The following is an 18,024-nucleotide window of genomic DNA, read 5'->3' on the forward strand; positions in this document are numbered from 1 at the left end:
CAAATGATAATGCCCTGAAAAATAGGGTTACCCTTATAATAGAAAATGTATTGTTAAAACCCAACTCATAAATACAACCCATTGTTTCATTTAACTATACATTATACTGTCCATCATCTTCTAACACATAGTTCCCATGCAAATACCACAGTACTCCCACATTGTACCATGTTGGGAATAGAACCCATGACTTGGTGTGATGCTTCAACCACTAGACTACCCACTGTCCCTGATGAAATACTGAATCAAGTTCTACATTCCCTTTATCACAAACTGTCTTACGGGTTTGGCTTGGATGAGATTCTCATGACTGGTGACTTCAAATTCAAATCCAAGATGGTCGATGGGTATCTTGTAGCGTCGGGCGTAGTTCTGCAGCACCCCAGTCAGGAAAGATTGCGTGAAATAGAACCCTGATATCCAGAACACGGTCGGGATGCCACTAAATATCCAGTCCTGGAACACATACAGTTATACAGTCTGAAATAGTGTTTAACTGGCTTAATTGTCGAGAAAGTCATGCATAATGGCTTCATTCAGAAAATGGCTGAACGTCCAGTCATCGAGGTGTTTGTAAATTAGCCTTGATCTAAGTAACAAGCAGTTAAAAATTATTTTATACATTTTATACATGTATATGTTACCATATTTGCATTCTAAGGGTCCCAGCAGTAGCAGCAGTCAAAGTAGTTAACCTAAACTTGTACAAAAGATTGATCATACTCGAAGAAAAAAAGAAAAAAAACATCATACATTTTTATTTTTCTCACAAACACACATCAATTTTTCTGTCGTAACATTTATGCGCATACATCCTCACGTGTGCATACACATGCATGTATTCGTGTCCTCGTTAGTTGAACTATCACCCGACCTACATTCCATAATTGGAATAGAGACATTCCATAATTGGAACCGAGACCTGTGTTATCGCAGGGTATGACTGTACCTCAATACAAGATGGGGTTACAGATATTAGCTGCCATGAGACACAGATTTCACAGATATCCCTCAATCTAAAAGCAAGTTTGTAGACATACTGGATTATTGGCGACACATTGGCAACAAAGGAGTGGTTGACAACATCAGCAATAAGTCAAAATGTTCTTCATTTGGTAATGGCAGCATTAAAATGGGTTGTACTAGACATTGAACTATCATCAACTAATTATACTTTAAGTGTACTTGAGTGCAAAACACAAGTGTTTTATTAACCCCTGCATGTTATCAATGTAATTGTGCATATTTAGTTTCATGACAGGTGACTGGTACCCCCTACCTCCATTAAGTTACTGGTACCCCAAACCTCCATTAGGTTACTAGTACCCCAAACCTCCATTAAGTTACTGGTACCCACAACTTCCATTAAGTTACTGGTACCCCCAACCTCCATTAAGTTACTGGTACCCCCTACCTCAATTAAGTTACTGGTACCCCCAACCTCCATTAAGTTACTGGTACCCCAAACTTCCATTAAGTTACTGGTACCCCCAACCTCCATTAAGTTACTGGTACACCCAACCTCAATTAAGTTACTGGTACCCCCAACCTCCATTAAGTTACTGGTACCCCCTACCTCCATTAAGTTACTGGTACCCCCAACCTCCATTAAGTTACTGGTACCCCCAACCTCCATTAACTTACTGGTACCCCCAACCTCCATTAAGTTACTGGTACCCCCAACCTCCATTAAGTTACTGGTACCCCCAACCTCCATTAACTTACTGGTACCCCCAACCTCCATTAAGTTACTGGTACCCCAAACCTCCATTAAGTTACTGGTACCCCCAACCTCCATTAAGTTACTGGTACCCCCTACCTCCATTAAGTTACTGGTACCCCCAACCTCCATTAAGTTACTGGTACCCCAAACCTCCATTAAGTTACTGGTACCCCCAACCTCCATTAAGTTACTGGTACCCCCTACCTCCATTAAGTTACTGATACCCCCAACCTCCGTTAAGTTACTGGTACCCCCTACCTCCATTAAGTTACTGGTACCCCCAACTTCCATTAAGTTACTGGTACCCACAACTTCCATTAAGTTACTGGTACCCCCTACCTCCATTAAGTTACTGGTACCCCCTACCTCCATTAAGTTACTGGTACCCCCTACCTCCATTAAGTTACTGGTACCCACAACTTCCATTAAGTTACTGGTACCCCCTACTTCCATTAAGTTACCAGTACCCCCTACCTCCATTAACTTACTGGTACCCCCTACCTCCATTAAGTAACTGGTGCCCCCTACCTCCATTAAGTTACTGGTACCCACAACTTCCATTAAGTTACTGGTACCTTTAACCTCCATTAAGTTACTGGTACCCCCTACCTCCATTAAGTTACTGGTACCCCCTACCTCCATTAAGTTACTGGTACCCCCTACCTCCATTAAGTTACTGGTACCCCCTACCTCCATTAAGTTACTGGTACCCCCTACCTCCATTAAGTTACTGTTACCCCCTACCTCCATTAAGTTACTGGTACCCCCTACCTCCATTAAGTTACTGGTACCCCAAACCTCCATTAAGTTACTGGTACCCCCAACCTCCATTAAGTTACTGGTACCCCCTACCTCCATTAAGTTACTGGTACCCCCTACCTCCATTAAGTAACTGGTACCCCCTACCTCCATTAAGTTACTGGTACCCACAACTTCCATTAAGTTACTGGTACCCACAACTTCCATTAAGTTACCGGTACCCCCTACTTCCATTAAGTTACCAGTACCCCCTACCTCCATTAACTTACTGGTACCCCCAACCTCCATTAAGTAACTGGTACCCCCTACCTCCATTAAGTTACTGGTACCCACAACTTCCATTAAGTTACTGGTACCCACAACTTCCATTAAGTTACCGGTACCCCCTACTTCCATTAAGTTACCAGTACCCCCTACCTCCATTAACTTACTGGTACCCCCAACCTCCATTAAGTAACTGGTGCCCCCTACCTCCATTAAGTTACTGGTACCCACAACTTCCATTAAGTTACTGGTACCCCCTACCTCCATTAAGTTACTGGTACCCCCAACCTCCATTAAGTTACTGGTACCCCCTACCTCCATTAAGTTACTGGTACCCCCTACCTGTGTGCTGTACACCATGGGTTACCCATGTCCCCTGAAAATCCTGCCAGGTAGAACTGAGTGCTGAATATTCTCAGAGAGCTGACTGACATGAAGACTTGTTGACATACTGATGCCAGGGTGAGTGAGTGAGTATTGTTTTACGCCACTTTTAGCAATATTCCAGTAATATCATAGCGGCGGTCACCAGAAATATGGGCTTCACACCTTGTACACATGTCGGAAATCGAACCCGGGTCTTTGGCGTGACGAGTGAATGCTTTAACCACTAGGCTACCCGACCGCCCTACTGATGCCAGAATCTGAGTTGAAGCCCACTGACAGCCCACCATGATTTACCTTAAAGAACTGTAGCCTGGCCAGAAGATCTGTGATATAGCTGCCTAGGGGCTTCAGAGAGGGGTAGGACTTGGCTGCCCACATGCCAGGCACCTTCCCCACCATCATGCTATCAAACACATCCTCCAGCTCGGCCGACATCACCACCATCCCCTTGATGGCCTTGCGGATGTCCTGCAGGCTCTGTCGCACCACCTTGATGAGGCGGTTGAAGCGGATCAGCTCCTGCACCAGCACTGTGTTCATAGACTCCTCGTATCGCACAGGGTACTTGTTCTGGGAAAAGATGTGAGAAATTTGGTCACTGTCGTACAAGTTTACTGACCGTAAAATGTGTTTAATTGAGGGTTACATTACTTAGGGTTGCAGCCTCATTATTTAAAGACTGAATATGATAACAGGAGACCAAATTCTATACCTTTCATTCAAATCATCTATAAGCTTCAATTTGACCCTTGAAGATCCGGGGTAGAATAGGTCTTCATCAACCCATGCTTGCCTTAAAAGGCGACAATGCTTGTCATAAGAGGTGACTAACAGGATCGGATGGTCAGGCTCGCTGACTTGGTTGATGCATGTCATCGATTCCAATTGCGTCAATTACTGGATTGTCTGGTCCAGACTCGATTATTTACAGACCGCCGTCATATAGCTGGAATATTGCTGAGTGCGGCGTTAAACAACAAACCAACCAACCAACAAATCTCATCCAATTTACATTCTATTTCACACAACACTTCGCTAACATGACTACCATGACTTGTACAGAGGCCGACAGATTTGTTTTCAGGCTGATTGTTTTAAATTTCAGCAGGCCCTTAAGTATTATTTAATTAATGTGATAAACATAACTGTCATATTCATAAACAGTAGGATTAGACTTTTCAAATGATGTTTAACTTGTAGTAGCAAAGATGTTTTACATGCAGATGATTTCCTTGATAAATGAAGGCTCATCTATCACCCCAGAGTCTCTGGGAACTTGGAGTCATAACAGTAAAAGCTTCAGCATGACTGGTTCTGTTTTGTAATTTATATTGCAAGAGTGTCTCCCTGCTTCAGCAAAAATCTTTGGGCCTCCAGTTTTTCCACTGGACCGACAGTTTTTCAAATGTTCTGGACCTTGAGGCGGTCAGTTTACTCTGCTGAGTTTTAGACACTGCCTAACACACACTTTCATACAGGTACTCTAACCTGAACACTACAGCTTGTATACACACCTGCACGTCCTCCAGGTTGAAGTCAGGGGGTATCTTAGACAGGATGTCACTTGCTAGGTCCTCAATGATCTCCTGTGATGACTTACCTCCCCCTGATGTCTGGCAAAATGAGGATCATAAAATCAGTACACGTGAACATTTAGTGAACTTTGCAGTGACCCCTGAATCCCTTTCACCATCTGTTACAGAATGATTTCATCTGGCAGGGTGACTTGTGCATTTAAAACTTAGAACATGGATACATTTTACATTTAGCCTCATTGACTTGATCTTTTTGATGATCCTATTCAACTTATGCAACATAATTTGTGGAAGAATTTTTCTTTCTTTGTCATTACTGGACACACACCGGCACATTGTCTCTGAAACCCCCATCTGGGGAACACACATGAGGAATTGAAAATCAATTTTGATCCAGAATCTCAGTAGGAGTTTAGGGGGGATGGAGTGGGAAGAGACATACTTGAAGAAAGAGAATTCGTAAATGGGTGGGTGGTAGTGGGGGCATTCATGATGAAGTCAAGCCTTTTTCTGACCCAGAATCCCATTGAAGGACATTCATGAGGAACTGGGGATCTATTCTGACCCAGAATCCCATTGAGGGACATTCATGAGGAACTGGGGATCTATTCTGACACGGAATCCCATTGACAGACATTCATGAGGAACTGGGGACCTATTCTGACACAGAATCCCATTGACAGACATTCATGAGGAACTGGGGATCGATTCTGACCCAGAATCCCATTGAGGGACATTCATGAGGAACTGGGGATCTATTCTGACCCAGAATCCCATTGAGGGACATTCATGAGGAACTGGGGACCTATTCTGACCCAGAATCCCATTGAGGGACATTCATGAGGAACTGGGGATCTATTCTGACCCGGAATCCCATTGAGGGACATTCATGAGGAACTGGGGATCTATTCTGACCCGGAATCCCATTGAAGGACATTCATGAGGAACTGGGGACCTATTCTGACCCAGATTCCAATTGAGGGACATTCATGAGGAACTGGGGATCTATTCTGACCCGGAATCCCATTGAAGGACATTCATGAGGAACTGGGGACCTATTCTGACCCGGAATCCCTTGAGGGACATTCATGAGGAACTGGAGATCTATTCTGACCCAGAATCCCATTGAGGGACATTCATGAGGAACTGGAGATCTATTCTGACCCAGAATCCAAATGGTGAGACATAGGTTGTGACCTTTTCTGACCCAGAATAAAAACACTAAACTGACTAAACTGTTTTGAGTATCATGGGCCCTATTTTGACCAAGAGTCACCTTGGCATTAGGAAGAGGTTCCAGCAAAACAGGCAGATTAAGTGAAACCTTCTTTGTGAATAGATGTAGGCCTATAAGATAATTCCCTTTCAAGTCTTTTAAGATTCTGTGACAACACTGGTGCCCTTCTGTAATTCAGTGTTTCTACAGCAAGTGCAGGACAATTCACAGTGGTTAGTAAATACACCAGAAAACATGCAACAATGCAGAATATGAAACATCAATAGCTGTTAAAAGATCAGGAAACAAGATGAAGAGTTAGACACACAGAAGTTGCTGTACTGTTGAGGCAAGAATTGAATACAAACTATTAGCTAGATACTGAGATGAAAAGTGAGTGAGTCGGGTTTAAACGCCGCTTTGAACAGTGAGATGAAAAGAGTTTCTATCTAACATCATTGTACCTCATCCTGACATGAGCCGACAAATGATAAAATACAGTTGTTATGACGACGACACATGGCGCCATCTTGCTTAAAAGTGTGTTCATAAATTTATACAATACCACATTATTGCTCTTGTATTTTACTGATGAAAATATTGAGCCCTAATAGTGATAAATAATTACCCTCATTTGAACAAAACACTTCAAACAAATAATTACACATATACCTTATTCAATGTAATAAGTGCCCAGGGCGCCCTCAAAATTAGAAATAGGGGGCTCTTATTAGAATATTATTTTGGTGAAAGATAAATTTTATGGTTTATGCTGACAGCCTGAAATGTTTATATACAAGAGATACATTTTTCCAGAATTTAATTGCCCATTATTAAGGGTGCATATAACACACGAGTGCGTATTATACGCGAATAAATAAGTGTTGTGTACATTGATCAATCAGAAGGGGTGCTAATTGGTATTGTTCACTAGCCAATACATTAGCAAATGTCGCCCTTGGCGCTTATTAGTGTGGGGCGCTTATTACGTCGAATACGGTACCATGAAATGCCTTTTGTGAATTTGGTTAAGGCAATTATTTTTGTTGTCAGGGAAAAAGTAAGCTTTCTTTGACGTCAATACAATTTAGTTTGCTTAAAACAGTGATAAAATGCTGGTTTTTTTAAAAGTATTTTTTTTTTTTTTAGCTTTGTTAATGAAGCTGTGGTTAGTCACCAGGGAAGCATTATGTTACTATCAAGATGGCCGCCTACCTGTCTTGGGAGGGTTAGGAGTATCCCTTCAAACATCTGATGTGTTTCATGTTGATCTTTGGAGATGTCTGCATTCTCATGGAGCCCAAACACCTGCATGCAAAGACGGAATACCACGTGACTTGATAGTCTCTGAGCATAAGAACAAGTTTAACAATCATAAACAAGTGACAAATTGAAATCTCTGAACTAATCATTTTATTTTCAAACAAATCATAACTAACCATTTGAAGTTAATATATACAGCGTTTATGAAATTTAAATATAGATTTCTTCATTTTTATTCTCAGTCATTTGCTACAAAAGCAGTACATCTGTCAGTCCAAGACTGTTAACTTTTCAACAGAGCTGCAATCTCATTAAAATCAGATCTAAGTTCTCGCTGCCACTACACAAAGATCTGAGGACATCCCATTACGGGTCACGAACTTTGACTAACATGAAGTCGATATCAGCCAATTAGAAAGCAGCTTTCTCAAGCTTTACGGCACTCGTTTCAACCTGGCGACTTCCATTTCAGACTAGGCTTTAAAAATATGTTGACACAGTTCTCGATTAAATTTTTGAAAACTGAACAAACAAACATTCCGGAATGTCTAATATATGGTTGCGATTGTATGGCATTGCTTCCCATGTACTAAGCAACACCTCCTCCATTAAATTGTTTTTCCCACGGAAGCAAGAGGTAGACGATAAGTTTGACAGATTCAGTCGTACAGGCCGTAACTGTTGTTCGGAATACCCTGTTTTAACGTTTTCGAGGTTGCATGATTAGAAAACACATTCCGACTGTCACTTTCATGATCTGGTAAGCGACGCTTTGATTGGTCGGATGAAAGGTTGTTCTGATGTGACCCGTAATGGGTTGTCCTCAGATCTTTGTTTAGCGATAGCGAGAACTAAGGTCTTATTTTAATGAGATTGGCAGAGCTGGTATTTTACCACTACCTTATTCAATTAATGACCAGGCATACTCCATCTGAGAGTAATTGGTAGAGTTGGTTTCATGATCTGATATATTTCTAACACTGACCATCTTCACGAGGCAAGAGAGTTAACTGACTTTAAAAGTCCAGTTTCCACCTTTGCCAAACTAGGATGGAATTTCTGGACTCGATCCTAGTGCCGCCAGTGGCTATTACAAGTTGTGTCCCTCCTATGTCCTTCCCACTGACCAATCAGATTCCACCCCTCATATCACTTGCATCAGCTTCAAACAAAATGGCGGCACCCAGTCAAGACGATCCAATCGATAATCAAGATCTAAATTGTAATAAAACATATCTTACTTCGCAAAGTGCATCAAATCACCTTGATTAAACACATGAAAAGATTTATAAAATATCTGATGACGCCGAGTTGGCGGTATACATGCTTTGCAAATCCTGCAATCGACAAATATCTGCACGGATGTCGATTTGTGTGTGTGTTTTTATGCTATAGTAAAATATGTTGCAGCTATTTCATGGTTCTAGGGGGCGGTAGGGTAGCCTAGTGGTTAAAGCGTTCGTTCGTTACGCCGAAGGCCCGGGTTCCAATCCCGACATGGGTTCAATGTGTGAAGCCCATTTCTGGTGTCCCCTGCCGTGATATTGCTGGAATATGGCTAAAAGCGGCGTAAAACCATACTCATTCACTCACATACCAGAGCTTCTTTAACCAACTTGGTACATGTATTAAGAATTGACACATCATTAGAAGATTAGAAGTCAATAATTTACAAATATTTGATGAAAAATCCCAAATTGGTATGTACTTATTTCTCAACGATACATATGCCTCGCAGTCAAACCGTAAAACCATACTCACTCACTCACTCACTCACTCATGGTTCCAGCTTGTAAAGTATTGAGTCAAGTCAAGAAAAACATTGGTTGTCTTTGTGAGAACTGTCCCACACCATCTCCACACAATAACACTCAATCAACCAGTCACCAAACATTACCACCTGGTCCAATTGAGTCATTACCTACAAGAAAAGGTTACTGGAGACCTATTCTAACCCAGGTCCCCGCGGGGCAAGAAACCCAACTGACCTCCGGGTGAGGTATGAGGGGAAGACTCCGGATATACTCCACATAGCTCTCGTAGCTGCCCTTGGGAGGTGCGTAGTACAGGTCGCTGGAGGAGAAGCAGTAGTTGTCGTCGTCAATGACCTCGCTACAGTAGAAGATCTTCAGGATGCTGATGATGAGGCGTCGGTCCTGGTCGTCCGTGACCCGCCCGCCGTAGTTGCACTCCCCCGTCAGGTAGGTGAGGGCCTCGAGGGGGGGCTCCTTGTAGTCGCTGATAAACATCTGTAACAAATAAAAACAGCTTGCTCATATTTGTTGTGGGTTCATTTAAGAAAGTTTTGCAGTAGCCATAGCATGTCTTAACATTTCACCCTGTGTGCTAACTCCATGCCTCAATACCCTAGCATAGCGAGATAAATGGTTTGAAAACAAACAATTCAAATTAAATTGTTAAATTAAGTATGTAAATTTTATTTTGAAGAACAAGTCTGTAAGTTTAGTCTTTGAAAGGCATTTAGAAGTGATATACAGTAAACTAATTTACTAAAAAACTAATTTAAGTTTAACAAATGTTATATTTGGGATAACACTTTCTTAGTAAAGTACAGATTCTCGTTACATTTGACCACTTTCTTAATGGCATTGTGTATTCATAATTTAAGTTTGTTATAACTGTAATTTGTTATTAGCATACATACAACATCTATACAGCAAATTTCTCTTCCTTACATCTGTAATTTCACTATTCACTTTATTTAATAGGTTCTAGGTTCTCCGCCAACATTTTGTTAAATCTTGTATTGATTATGTGGACAAGATGCCCAACCTTGAATATCCCAGCAGGTGACTTGAAATATGACTGTTGTATAGTGTCTTAGAAACTTTCTCAATCTCTCTCCATGAAATGTGACTTAGTGGCCATGTTTTGCACTGTGACCTACCTCCAGCTGTCTGACGGAGATCCGGAGATCTGATTCGTTAAACTCATACGGGATGTTCCAGCCAAGAGGTCCGAACTTCCTTCTCTCCTGGACCAGGGCGTGGAAGAAACACAGACCGAACAGCAGCTTCTCAAATACCTACATGGAGGAGATGAGCTACAGATGAACTTGTAAATATCCCCCTCCAAGAGGGGCAGTGAATGATAGGATGTCATATCTCCCTAGAGACACTGTAAATGATATGATGTCTTATCTACCCACAGTCACTGTAAAAGATATCATGCCACATCGTCCCACAGTCAATGGAAATGGTATGATGTCATATCTCCCCAGCAAAAGATACTGTAAATGATATGATGTCTTATCTACCCACAGTCACTGTAAAAGATATCATGCCACATCGTCCCACAGTCAATGGAAATGGTATGATGTCATATGTCCCCAGCAAAAGATACAGTAAATGATATGATGTCTTATCTACCCACAGTCACTGTAAAAGATATCATGCCACATCGTCCCACAGTCAATGGAAATGGTATGATGTTATATGTCCCCAGCAAAAGATACTGTAAATGATATGATGTCTTATCTACCCATAGTCACTGTAAAAGATATCATGCCACATCGTCCCACAGTCAATGGAAATGGTATGATGTCATATCTCCCCAGCAAAAGATACTATAAATGATATGATGTCTTATCTACCCAGCAAAAGATACTGTAAATGATATGATGTCATATCTCCCCAGCAAAAGATACTGTAAATGATATGATGTCATATCTCCCCAGCAAAAGATACTGTAAATGATATGCACAAAATACATTTAGAGATTACATCTCAAAGCCTAGCTAGCTATTAAAAAGCCAACAGTATATGTTTTGAACTGGTAACATGGATAACATTTGTTATGTGGCAGTAGGGATTGTTGTAAATATATTGCAGGGGGCACAGGTGGCCCAGTCGTCTAAGGTGCCGCGATTTGCTGTGCAGAGTTGTGTCCCTTGGGGACGCCAGAAACCTATGATTGTGGGTTCGAATCCCGGTTCGCCTCGGATATGTTTCTAGGTTTGTCAGCACCATACCCGTGCTCGTGGTAAACGTCTGAGACCTGCATCACTTCGGGCTTTCCTCTCACATTAAGCTGACACGCCACACTATAACTGGAATACTGTTAAAAGCGGCGTTAAAACCAAACTCACTCACTCACTGTAAATATATTGCAGTAACTGCCAGTGGCAGCAAATGTCTGAAGTGCAAGTAAAATGTTGAGCACTGTTAGCAGCGGCAAATGGAATTTAGAGTTACCCCCTTGGTACACATGAATATGGCAGGCTTGAACATTTGTGAAGTTTCGAGATAGGACAGTTTCTAGAAAGCGGACTGGACTGATACAGAGCAACAAGAGGGTGATGTGAGGCCTTTTTCAGCCTTACTTGCATCTTATCTACCAGTGGATTGGATAGATATTTGAAAACACCAACTTCCTGCCAACTTCCAACACTATTCCGAACAGAGACAAGCCTGTTTCAAAACATTTGACAGAACAAAATTCTGAAAATTTGTGAGTACACTTACATTAATAGTAGAGCCTGTTACGTACTGCCGATGCCACTTATAGTATTGTCTTTTCTTAAAAGTGAACATGAAACTGCGTGTTTCAATATATTTTATTGACTATTCATTGATCTTGTGTGGTCACTAGGGCTGGGACGAGTCCAAATTTACTACTCGGGTACCCAACCACCTTTACCCGACCCTACCTGGGTACCCACTGTAGGTCTCACGAGATGTCTCAAAATGTCTGATTGGGAACATTTTTAGCATAGCCCTGGCAAAAACGTATTTAGATACACGTATTAAACAATCTGGTCATTCATACACTGAAGTTGAATTAAGTTATATCTTTTATCAACTATGTGAAAAATCAGAAGGAATGGGTGCATAGTCAGAAAGAAATGCGAACATTTGTGACTTTTAGTTTAAGCATAGAGTTCTAGATATTTTTTGTCATTAAACAAAATATCACATGACTAACCACGGGTCTGGGTAGTCCTGTGGGTACCCGGGTCCTACTCAGTACCCACCCGACCCGAGTCCCCGAGTTACTCGTCCCAGCCCTAGTGGTCACATACTGATTTCATGATGTAGTCCTGTATGTAAGGATTTCTGGGTTAACCTCTGCATTTCAAATGAGAAATAACCTTGAAACACAATCAATAGAAAGAGAAGAATCTTCCAATTCCACAGTTCATTTGGCAGTTTTGTCACCTTCTGCAACTGTCCTACCTTTGGCTTGTTGCAGCTCTTGAAGAAGCCAGGGTCCGAGATGGGGTCATTGAGGTATGATCTCAGCAGGTTAGCTCGCATTCCTTTGGGTGGCTCGTTGGTCATCTTGACCCCGTTCTGCAGCACAGACACTGGGAACACCGGAGATGGGTAGCTGGTCAGCCAGAGTCGGAAGGTCGGCTTGGTTCTACTGGGGTCAGTGATTACCTACAAAACGTCAGTAGCTGAAAGTTGGTACGTGTTGTTACCCTGTCTGATGCTCAGCATTAAGGGGCTAAAACAAGGACTGGTCGTCTGCGTGCTCTATTAGTAGAGCGTCCACCCAGAGAGCGGAAGGTCGGGGGTTCGATATCCGGCCGCGTCACACCAAAAGACGTTAAAAGATGGTACTTCTTGTTACCCTGTCTGGCGCTCTGCATTAAGGAGCTAAATCAGGACTGGTTGGCTCAGAGTCAGTATACTGTGTCTGATTGGGGTATTCATGTTATACTGCAGCAGGGTATCTCAATGGGCTAGCACTATAAACTTGGCATTAGCCCGGACTAGTACTAGCAGCCACACACATCGCCATAAATGCAATAATCTTGGACCCTACGTTTAACCCTATTTCACCTTACCTTACAATCTCACTGCCTGATATACTCACAACCACTGCCTGATATACTCACAACCACTGCCTGATATACTCACAACCACTGCCAGATATACTCACAACCACTGCCTGATATACTCACAACCACTGCCTGATATACTCACAACCACTGCCTGATATACTCACAACCACTGCCAGATATACTCACAACCACTGCCTGATATACTCACAACCACTGCCTGATATACTCACAACCACTGCCTGATATACTCACAACCACTGCCTGATATACTCACAACCACTGCCTGATATACTCACAACCACTGTCTGATATACTCACAACCACTTCCTGATATACTCACAACCACTGCCTGATATACTCACAACCACTGCCAGATATACTCACAACCACTGCCTGATATACTCACAACCACTGCCTGATATACTCACAACCACTGCCTGATATACTCACAACCACTGCCTGATATAATCACAACCACTGCCTGATATACTCACAACCAGTGCCTGATATACTCACAACCACTGCCTGATATACTCACAACCACTGCCTGATATACTCACAACCACTGCCTGATATACTCACAACCACTGCCTGATATACTCACAACCACTGCCAGATATACTCACAACCACTGCCAGATATACTCACAACCACTGCCAGATATACTCACAACCACTGCCTGATATACTCACAACCACTGCCTGATATACTCACAACCACTGCCTGATATACTCACAGTCTCGCAGATCCTCTCCAGCTCCCCGAGCCAGGAGGCCGCCAGGTGACAGTTCTGGAGCACGACCCAAGTCCCCGCTTCCACTGCCTGTAACCATGGCAACAGGGGCATAATTAAATACTGGTTAAATTTAGTTGCAGGATACAAAAAATCAGTTTAAGCTTGTGTTTATTTATTTTCTTAAGTATGTATACAGGGTAAGCATTTCCATTATAAGTGATTCTGTCATAAGTCTCACACAAGAAAGCCTTTCATTTTTGCATTTTATTTGTTTCTTTTCTTAAAAATACCAATAAATTTTAAACTGCAAACAAATAGGGATGACTTGTAATGTCTGCAGTGAATCCAAGCATTAATTGGGACACATGTATGCCTGCAGTGAATCCAAGTATAATTGGGACACATGTATGTCTGCAGTGAATCCAAACATTAATTGGGACACATGTATGTCTGCAGTGAATCCAAGCATTAATTGGGACACATGTATGCCTGCAGTGAATCCAAGTATAATTGGGACACATGTATGTCTGCAGTGAATCCAAGCATTAATTGGGACACATGTATGTCTGCAGTGAATCCAAGCATTAATTGGGACACATGTATGCCTGCAGTGAATCCAAGCATTAATTGGGACACATGTATGTCTGCAGTGAATACAAGCATTAATTGGGACACATGTGTGTCTGCAGTGAATCCAAGCATTAATTGGGACACATGTATGTCTGCAGTGAATACAAGCATTAATTGGGACACATGTGTGTCTGCAGTGAATCCAAGCATTAATTGGGACACATGTATGTCTGCAGTGAATCCAAGCATTAATTGGGACACATGTATGTCTGCAGTGAATCCAAGCATTAATTGGGACACATGTATGCCTGCAGTGAATACAAGCATTAATTGGGACACATGTATGTCTGCAGTGAATCCAAGCATTAATTGGGACACATGTATGTCTGCAGTGAATACAAGCATTAATTGGGACACATGCATATCTGCAGTGAATACAAGCATTAACTGGAACACATGCATGTCTGCAGTGAATACAAGCATTAACTGGAACACATGCATGTCTGCATTGAATCCAAGCATTAATTGGGACACATGTATGTCTGCAGTGAATCCAAGCATTAATTGGGACACATGTATGTCTGAAGTGAATACAAGCATTAATTGGGACACATGTATGTCTGCAGTGAATACAAGCATTAACTGGAACACATGTATGTCTGCAGTGAATCCAAGCATTAACTGGAACACATGCATGTCTGCAGTGAATCCAAGCATTAATTGGGACACACCTATGTCTGCAGTGAATACAAGCATTAATTGGGACACATGTATGTCTGCAGTGAATACAAGCATTAACTGGAACACATGCATGTCTGCTGTGAATACAAGCATTACAAGTTCAGTAGTCTGTCCTCAAACACACTATAAGTTACAGCAGTACACGACGGGTACATGTGGTTTTATGCATCCCGTGTTAGGTTTTATATCGCAAACCGGAGGGACGCATAAAACTACATGTACCTCGAGTGATACTGCTACAACAATTATTTTTTACCGACATGTTTTAATATGACATTGTAAAAGAATGTAAAACTAATTCAAAATTGATAGAAAATAGCTGTTCAATTGAGCTGAGGTTAACTTGTACAATGTCATGTGACTTTCATGGACTCGGAAAAAGCAAACAGGTTCTTGCTTCGACACGGGGTATAAGGGATTTATTCTGCCTCTCAGAAATCCATGAGCAGCCTGTCTTGTTCATGGCGGGGTATAAGGAATTTATTCTGCCTCTCAGAAATCCATGAGCAGCCTGTCTTGTTCATGGCGGGGTATAAGGAATTTATTCTGCCTCTCAGAAATCCATGAGCAGCCTGTCTTGTTCATGGCGGGGTATAAGGGATTTATTCTGCCTCTCAGAAATCCATGAGCAGCCTGTCTTGTTCATGGCGGGGTATAAGGAATTTATTCTGCCTCTCAGAAATCCATGAGCAGCCTGTCTTGTTCATGGCGGGGTATAAGGAATTTATTCTGCCTCTCAGAAATCCATGTGCAGCCTGTCTTGTTCATGGCGGGGTGTAAGAGATTTATTCTGCCTCTCAGAAATCCATTTCCCCAAAGGCGGGATACATCATATTTTATCAAGACCACATGAACCAATCAGATCTGATCATTCTGACATGGCGATACGATAAATAGTGCAGCGTCAGTACCTCACTAATCATCCTCTCAGCAATAGGGCCTTGACCTTGGCCCAGGGATATCGTGGCAAGCCCTTTGTTGCCTGATGCTGTAAACAAAACACATCCAAAGATCAGACAACTAAGTTTTATGATTCTATGATAATACTTCAAATATCTTAATACACATATGACTGTTTGTTAGCATACATAACACTTATAAAAAACTATCGGTCTTATAGATAACATAACTGTTCAGTGGTCTGTTGTGCTGCTTCAGAGTTCGATCATTAGGATGTGATAATGAGATCAATCACTGTAATCATGGTAGGATAGTGTAGCGATCAATCAAAACAAGGATTCAGAAACATCAAATGAAAAACAGGGTACGCTTCGTTGAAACCTCATACGTGTTATGATGCAGCTACCGATAACATCAATATCATGTAACATGAAGATAAAAAGTTATACACCACAACTATTGATAGGGATATTTCACCAAAATTTTATGCTAATCAGAGCCCCCAATTTTGAGAGCGCCCTGGGCGCTTATTACGTCGAATACAGTACAAGCAATTAACATACAGGAAACTAAAACTGAAAAAATATAAAGATCCATAAGATAGTGCTTATTTGTACATTGGTTTACAGATCTACTGAATCTGAAAAAAATGAAAAGTGGAAAGAAATCGGAAAAACCTTAGCTAAGGCAATATTTGTACCTACAATATTTGAAACTGTAAATCTGGAAAGGCTCGCTGCTTCCCAAACACAGCACACATGGCAACATAGTCAACAATATGCAATTTTTACAAATTTACAGATTTTTTATCAACATGAAAAGTAATAAAAATAAAATAATTGGTTCTCAGGCAAAGGCTTTTGAAAATTTAGTGCGGAAAATATAACGCGAATACGTTATCGTGAGCACATAACACCTGAAAAAGCATGTCAACAAATCCATACTGAAGTTATTATATAATGCAAGCTGGTCCTGTCATTACACTGTTCTGGCTATAAAAATGTTCATTGTCTATCTGGGCATATGTTTGTAATCCATAATATTACTTTTGTCCAAGATTTCATTCAGTTTTGTTTTCATTACTTTAATCACATTGTTTTTAAGTATTGAAGCATTTTACATTAGGGGTTATGTGTTTGAGATGCGGAATATTTTAGGATTCTTTTTTTTTAAATGGAAATAAAAATGAAACATGCGGCAGACTTTATGATGATGCAGGCAGTGCCTGAGAACCAAGACTATTATTTTGTTTAGGTTAATAAGTCTTCGAGAACTTGCTGAAAAGGAAAGTGCCGACAATGTGTGGTGGTATCAATCTCATTAAAATCAGATCTATGTTCTCGCTGCCGCTAAACAACAGCCTATACGACTGATTCCGTCAAAATTATCGTCTATCTCTCGGTTCCGGGGATAAACATTTGAATGGAGGACACAGTACGTAAGAAGCACTGCCATACACTCTCAACCATATATTAGACATTCCAGAATGTTCATTAATTCAGTTTTTAAAATATTAATCGAGAACTGTGTCAATATATTTTTCAAGCGTAGACAGAAATGAATTCACAAGGTTGAAACGAGTGCCGTAAAGCTCTAGAAAGCTCCTTTCTAACTGGCTGATGTTGACTTGGCTGATTTCATTTCAGTTGTCGGTCAAAGTTCGCGAAAGGTCGTCCTGACGTGACCCGTAATGGGATGTCCTCAGATTTTTGTTTAGTGGCAGCGAGAACTAAGATCTGATTTTGATGAGATTGTGGTGGAATGAACCATGTAAAGTCTGTGCGACACAGTGCAGAGACAACAGGCAGACAAGGAGGCTACACAAGCAGGTTAGATGCAGGGAGAACATTATTCGTTCTCAGGCAACAAGTTTTCAAATATTGAAACAGACAGGTGGCCTACCTTTACTTATAACAGAGTGAAACAATAAGCTGAGACCATATATCTTATTCTTATTGTTACAAGTAAAACCTTAATTGGAATTTAAGGATATATTAACAATATGTTTATTTTCTACATCTTCAAAAGAAAATGAGTTCAATTTCTTTCTTCCTGGAGAGCGGAAGGTCCGGGGTTTGATCCCCGACCGCGTCATACCATTAGACGTTAAAAGATGGTACT

General features: G+C 41.3%; 1 protein-coding gene across 1 annotated transcript in view; it reads right to left on the reverse strand.

The window, feature by feature from the left end:
• Positions 1-18,024, reverse strand: part of LOC124144297 (dynein axonemal heavy chain 3-like) — a 179,631-nt gene that overhangs the window by 7,553 nt on the left and 154,054 nt on the right. The window contains exons 73-81 of the mRNA XM_048396807.1: positions 15,915-15,991; positions 13,693-13,779; positions 12,343-12,549; positions 10,056-10,193; positions 9,136-9,396; positions 7,100-7,192; positions 4,648-4,746; positions 3,428-3,703; positions 283-456 (exon numbers count right to left, since the gene is read on the reverse strand). Of these exons, the coding sequence (XP_048252764.1) occupies positions 283-456; positions 3,428-3,703; positions 4,648-4,746; positions 7,100-7,192; positions 9,136-9,396; positions 10,056-10,193; positions 12,343-12,549; positions 13,693-13,779; positions 15,915-15,991 (1,412 nt within the window). The remainder of the gene's footprint in view (positions 1-282; positions 457-3,427; positions 3,704-4,647; positions 4,747-7,099; positions 7,193-9,135; positions 9,397-10,055; positions 10,194-12,342; positions 12,550-13,692; positions 13,780-15,914; positions 15,992-18,024) is intronic.

This window comes from Haliotis rufescens, unplaced genomic scaffold, assembly GCF_023055435.1.
Source record: "Haliotis rufescens isolate VD_foot unplaced genomic scaffold, xgHalRufe1.0.p SCAF_16, whole genome shotgun sequence".
Classification (NCBI taxonomy): Eukaryota; Metazoa; Mollusca; class Gastropoda; order Lepetellida; family Haliotidae; genus Haliotis; species Haliotis rufescens.